The 6,430-nt window shown below is 58.4% G+C and overlaps 2 protein-coding genes across 2 annotated transcripts in view; one reads left to right on the top strand and one right to left on the bottom strand.

Annotated features, from left to right (window-relative positions):
* Positions 1 to 22: 22 nt before the first annotated feature.
* SPRG_14439 (hypothetical protein) lies at positions 23 to 3,384 on the bottom strand (the record flags this gene model as incomplete). Its single annotated transcript, XM_012353583.1, has 2 exons — positions 23 to 48; positions 105 to 3,384. 2 exons carry the CDS (start codon positions 3,382 to 3,384, stop codon positions 23 to 25), a joined length of 3,306 nt encoding a protein of 1,101 aa, XP_012208973.1.
* Positions 3,385 to 5,312: 1,928 nt separating this feature from the next.
* The window catches only part of SPRG_21420 (hypothetical protein), a gene marked incomplete at both ends in the record, with an annotated part of 2,701 nt that continues 1,583 nt past the window's right edge, over positions 5,313 to 6,430 (top strand). Inside the window, 5 exons of the mRNA XM_012353607.1 lie at positions 5,313 to 5,768; positions 5,810 to 5,875; positions 5,931 to 5,994; positions 6,041 to 6,228; positions 6,279 to 6,422. Coding sequence (XP_012208997.1) covers positions 5,313 to 5,768; positions 5,810 to 5,875; positions 5,931 to 5,994; positions 6,041 to 6,228; positions 6,279 to 6,422 — 918 coding nt within the window. The remainder of the gene's footprint in view (positions 5,769 to 5,809; positions 5,876 to 5,930; positions 5,995 to 6,040; positions 6,229 to 6,278; positions 6,423 to 6,430) is intronic.

Here is a 6,430-nt window from a genome sequence, read left to right as displayed (position 1 = left end):
GACCGATGCGCAGTTGATGCCGTCAATCGAGATGGCCCCGGCCGCAAGCTCGTTGATGCGGAAGAGTGCCATGGTCAAGCTCGACTTGCCAGCCCCCGTGCGACCGACGATGCCGACCTTTTCGCGGCCCCGGAGCGCGACGCTGACGTCCTTGAGCACGAGCGGGTCGTTGTCCTTGTAGCGGAAGCTGACATTCTCAAACGTAATCGCTCCCTGCGACGGCCACGACTGCGTCGAGACGGCGCCAGGAATCACACGCGGCGCTTCGGGTGGAATCTGCGTGTACTCGATGGTGCGCTCGGGGGACACCATGTTTTTTTCAATTTCGGACGCGTCTTGGATGAGGTACTGGAGGTTGAGCGGCACGTTGAGTGCATAGTTGAAGACGAGACCGACGAGGCCAGGCGTGAGGTACGCGCGCGCGTAGACCAGCGAGAGCGAGATGACGAGGATCATGCTGGCCGAGAGGAGCTGGTTCTGTAGCATGAACCAGAGCTCGACAATCTGCTTGGCGTACACCGACTCGTTGTAGCGGTTGACGTTGCGGTGGTGGAGGCGCTGGAAGCGGCGTTCTTGCTTGGCGCCAAACGCGCGGATGACAACCGCGCCGTCGATCGCTTCCGAGATCAAGTTGATCATCGGCGAGTACGTGACCTTGCCGAGACGCTCAATCTCGCGCGCGGGTTGGAGGTAAAAGCTGCCGACGCGGTAATAGACGTAAAAGAGCGGCAAAATGAAAAAACTCAGCGACCGGACGACGACGATCGTCGTGCCCATAGCGAAGAGCACGATGAAGAACGTCGCGAGCACAAACATGAACGAGAAGGGCACGCCGACGTCGAGTGCGTTAAAGTCGCCCGCAAACCGGTTCAGAATGCGGCCGGTCGGGTTCGTGTCGAAAAACTTCATCGGGGCCGCGAGGAGCGCCGACGTCATTTGCTCAAAGAGGGCGCGGGACGCCTTCCGACCGGCAAAGCCGACGCTGAGGATGCGCACCATGACGATCGACGCGCTCCCAAGCGAAAAGCACGCGTAAACGCCGACGTTCCACGCTGCGTTGGCTTGGAACACGTCGGGCGCCTCGACGGCCGAGGACGCCGACCACTTGCTGAGCCAGAGGTCGCCGCAGACCGCGAGGCCCTGCCACGTCGACTGGACGCAGAGCAGGAGCACGATGACGGGCCAGCCGCCGGCCGCGCGAAAGTACGCGCCAAAGACATTCGAGGAGACGCGGCCTTCGGAGCGGAACTCTTCGTCGACGAGCTTGCCGTGGACGAGCGGCTCTTCAAACGTGCCGTCGGCGTTCTGCCGGGGCGTGTACACCATCTCGTGAAAGCCACCGGGCATGTACGGCGACCGCAGCGACGGCGAGAGCAAGTGCGGCGCGACCGTCGAGACAGCAGTCACGTCATCATCCATCACGTCATTCTCATCGGCATCCTCCTTGCCGTCCGCCACCATCGGGTGCGCCGCGAGCGGCGAGAAAGCCGAGTCGAAGGTTTCTTTGGTCGTGTTGATGGTTTGCTTGCAGATCCCGTTGGCAATCTCGATCGTGCGGTCGACGTGCTTGGACGCGATGATTTCGGGGTTGTGCGTCACGAGCAGCACCGTCTTCTTCGACAAGAGGCCGAGAAAGCACTTGGTGAAAATCTCGTTCGAGACAATCGCATCCACCGCGGACAAGGGCGAGTCCAAGAGAAAGACGTCGCCGTCGTTGTAGCACGCGCGTGCGAGCGCGATGCGCGCTTTCTGGCCGCCGCTGAGGTTGACGCCCTTCTGGCCAATCTCGGTGCGGTCCCCGGCGGGGAGTGCGGCGAGGTCTTTGGTCAAAGCGCAGGCGTCAACGACGGCTGCGTACTTTTTCCGGTCGTACGGCTTGCCAAAGAGGATGTTTTCGCGGATCGTCATGTTTTGAATCCACGCTTGCTGCGAAAAGTACGAGACGCGGCCACCGACAAAGACCGACCCGCGCACCTTGTCGAGCTCGCCGAGGAGGATCGAGCAGAGCGACGACTTGCCTTCGCCGACAAGGCCGTGGACGACGACGAGCTCGCCTTGGTGGATGCGCAAATTCAAGTCCGTAAAGATCGGCTTTTCGTGGTCCCACCCAAACGCGCCGTCGTCAATCGCAATCGCCACCTTGTCGGTAGCCAACGGCGCGAGCTGGTCAGGAGACAGCGTCGTCGGCGTCTGGACACAATCGTCGGCCTTCTCGGCCAAGTCCAAGTACGCGGCGATGCGCTTGAGCGCAACGACGGCTTGCATCGTGCCCGTGATCGTGTGCGGAAAGTTGTTGAGCGGCGACTTGAGCGAGTTGAAGAGCGCGAGCGCTGAGAAGACCTTGGCCGGCGTCACGGGCTCTTGGAGCACGAGCGAGTAGGTCGCAAAGCTCGAGACCGTCACGAGCGCTGGCACAGCGTACGCGAGCGTAATGTTGGACGCCATAAAGTTGAAGATCCGGACCAGCGTGTGTAGCTCGGCGCCGCGCAGCGCTTCGATTTTGGCCTTGAACTGCTCTTCCCAGCCGTTGAACTTGATGACTTGGATGGCGCCAAAGACCTCGTTGATGACCTTCATGCGCGCGTCCTTTTGCTCCATGAGCGTCTCGAAGGCTTCGTGGCCGCGGTTCACGAGCACATTCGTGATGGGCATCACAAGGAGGATGACGCCAAGGCCCACAAACGTGGCCCACGAAATGATCGAGTAGAGCATGAAGAGCGTGATCGCAATCTGGACGGGCAAGATCCAGAGGTAGTTGGTGTAGTAGCTCATGCCAATGATCCAGTTGATGTCGGACGTAAAGTGGTTGGAGATCTCGCCCGCCGACTTGGCCTTGCGCGACGCTGCGTCGAGGCGCAGGGCCTTCTGGAAGAGGAGGTGCTGGATACCGGACGTCAAGCGCACGACAATCACCTTGTCCAGATAGTCCATGTGCACAGCGAGGAGCGCCGCAAATACTTGGACGCCAAAGAGCGAGGCGACGAACGTGATGAGCGTCGCCGAGTCGGTGCCCGCACTCATGCCCTCGAGGAGCTGCTGCAGCACATACGGGCCGTACAACGTGCACGGCACCGCGAGCAGCTGCATGCAGCCGATCCAGAAGAAGCGCCAGCCAAAGATGCGGAAGAAGGTCTTGAGGAGCGACCGCGTTTGCTTGAAGGCCGGGTCGAACGATGCGACCACCGCGTCGCACTTGCTCGCGTCCTGGAGCGGCCAGAGGTCGTCCGGGTCGAGTTGCCGGTCGTTGCCCGTGCGCAGTAGCGGGTTGGCCCAGTAGAAGAAGAGCCACTTGAAGAGGCCCGCGTCCTCGATCGGGTGGCGCTCCGAGCGCGCCGTCGGCTTGGGTGCAAAGGTCGCGTACTTGGCGCTCGAGACCTTGGACATGGCAAAAGGCAAACTGGGAAATATCCATGACTTGTTCGATGGTTGCGATTCGACCAATCAAATCGCTTTGGGTCAGATAATGGCCGAAAAGGGCACAACAGATGGCGCGAGTGGCTCGGCCACCGCAGACGCTTGGATCTCGCTGACCACGCGCGTGGATCTACGTATCTTGCTGCGACGGATGCGATGGATCTCAAGACTGCTGGTGACCGAGTGAAGGTCGACGCGCTTGTGGCCCATGGAATTCTCCAAGCACAATCTCCACTCGGGCGGGGTAAGCCGTGCCACTCTGTTTACTAACTCAGGTTACTACGCTCGATTTGACTTGGGTATTGTATTCGAATCGGCAAATGGCGTCGATCTGAGTATACTCTGACACCCAATCCGATCGCCCCTTTCTATCCTGGGCAATTTGGCGGCAAAACGTACCGTCCATGTCGCCCGCCAAAACAGTTTGAACGATAAACGTCTCCGGAGGGTTTATTCAACAACGTGGTTGTCCATGGTAACAACGTTAGTACTCACAATGCTTCTTGTTCGTGTGCATCGCGGGTCGTCGTGAGCCAGCATCAGTGAGGTGGAATCCGTTCAACAAGTATTAGGCATGGAGTACGACGACCATGTTACTGCACACCAACGGCACTTGGTCCCTCCTGCGTGAACATCTGCTATGTATTTGTAGATGAAGCGGTGCCTTGAATTCGATGAATGATTTTGGTTGTGTGAGTGTAGAGATTAAGAGTGTAAAATAAAGTAAAAAGGCAAGTGACTTCTCCTATTAACACCAGCGTCTGCTCACACCGTCTTGAAGTAGCAACGGTGGACGATCATCAAGAGCCAGCAACTCAAAACGCAATTCGAGTTTCTGGCCGACATCCCGAGTCAACGGACGCGGTCACATATCGCGCTGCTGGCGCCTTGTGAGCAAGAAGCCGTGCGCGAAATGGGCTGCGCAGTTGGCAATCATTGATGGCCTGCCACTTCGACGTGCGCGGTGCTGCAGTATCGACCTGGATAGACGTCCCGAGTCGCTGTGGCGCAAGCTCTTCGGGTCGAACCAAGCGACCACGACCGCCGGCAAGTGAGCTGTAGACAGACCAGACATCTCGGGAGGCTCTCTCGGTCGATCGGCGACGTTGCAAATGAGGTGCAAATGACACCCATCAGCTAATTTCACGCAAACTAATTTGCCAATGGGACGGAATGGGTCATGTTGATGTTTACCGTTTTGCACTCACATCGCGTCCACCCTGTACCAGCGCTAGAATAAAGGTTGATCTGTTGAAGAGAATGAACATTGCGGATTCTAGCCAACGTGCCACGTCAAACAACGTTGTGGAGATCATTTGTTGCGTGTGATTAGTGCTACTAATTTTGAGAGTTTGACACGGTATCTTTTTCGAAGGGACGAATTCGCATGTTTATTTGTAGGATTTTTTTGAAGCGGTCGCCTTGATCAAGACCAATGGGTTTGCTGCATGGTTCACTGTGTCTACCTGGTAGCTCAATGCCGGGTTGTTTGTCGTGTCAACACAGGTCGGTCTACCAAACGATCCACTTCGACATGCGTCTACATGGACGGGAGGTTGCTCGCGCATGCTGGTATACAGTCGACACGCAGTGTCATTCGTGGGCAAAGCAAATCACGTTTGCCGTTTGGCCCTGCGTTCGCGTCGGCTCAAGACGCAGCGCGGGGTCAATGTGGCTCGCCCAACGTCTTGTATCCACGCCTACAAGCGTGGCAGCGTTTCAGCTGTAAAGTGGACAATGTGTCATCGTATTATAGCCCAACTTTGTCGAGTATTGATCGATACAGTCAAGACGCAGACGGCGTCGTACTAGTACCTGCGTTGGAAGATCGCAATAGTACAATCGATGTTCCGGTTAAGTGCGCTTTGTGTTGTCCTTTTTTCTGCCAATCGATTTCGATGGCGGGGCACCTCGAGAAGCACGCGGCCGTCGGCGCCGTCACGGCCCTGCACTTCTCGCCCGACGGGTCGCTTCTCTACGCCTGCGTGGGCTCGACCGTGTATTTCTACGACACTGCGACCGGCTGTCAAGTGCACGCGCTCACCGCGATGCGCAGCGGCGCCATCCACGGTCTCGACGTCGCTGGCTCCGTCGCTGCGCTCTTTGGCCAAAAGATGCTTGCGGTCCTGGCGCATGCGCCGTCGTCGCCGATGGACGACATGCGCCGCGTGCAGGTGGTCCAAAAAGAGTTTCCGGATTGGATCCTCGACGCGCGCTTGCTGTGCGACGAACCGACGCCCGGTGGCGCGTTGCCGCTCGTGGCCGTTGGCATGGCCCACAACTTCGTGCACGTGTGGAACCCGACGACAGATACCATTGTGCATAGCGTGCGCTGCTCAGAGCGGTCGATCTTGGTACGATCCATGCTCTTCCAACTCGATCTCATATCATGCAGTATGCCATGGGACTCTATGGCCGGTCGCTCGACTCGCTCGTCGTCGCCGCCGGTACGGTCTTCCAGGTACATTGAAAGACGCTTGGTTGCTGTCTTTGATCCTGCGCCTTTGTGGATGTAGCACATTTTGCTGTGGAACCCCATGGGCGATGATGGACAACCCGTCCAGCGACTGCACCAGCATGGTACGACACGAATGTGCCACGTCGCCTTACGAGTCGTATTTTGCAGACGGCGTGCTCTTTAAGCTGCAGTGGTCCGACGACGGCCAGCGCCTCGCATCTGTCTCGGACGATCGGTCAGTGCAGCTCTGGGCCAATGGCGGCACCGGCGTTACCAGCCCCGCGACGACGCTCAGCCGTCCGTTCGAGAGCATCTTTCGTGGGTGGGGCCACACGGCCCGCATTTGGGATGTCAAGGTACCCCCTCGAATCTGGTCGCCAGAATGTTGTGACAAACAACGTCGTAGTTTACATCGCTCGGCCTCGTCACGGCCAGCGAAGACGCGACGTGCAAGTTGTGGGACCTGTCCACGAACCAATGCATTGCGACGCTGCACGGTCACACGGACGTCAACGTCTGGCGGCTCGCAGTGCACCCGTCGCAACCGCACGTGCTGGC

This window comes from Saprolegnia parasitica (genome assembly GCF_000151545.1).
Source record: "Saprolegnia parasitica CBS 223.65 unplaced genomic scaffold supercont2.128, whole genome shotgun sequence".
NCBI lineage: Eukaryota > Oomycota > Saprolegniomycetes > Saprolegniales > Saprolegniaceae > Saprolegnia > Saprolegnia parasitica.
Note: the sequence above shows the minus strand (reverse complement) of the source record. Positions and strands in the feature narration are given on the sequence as shown.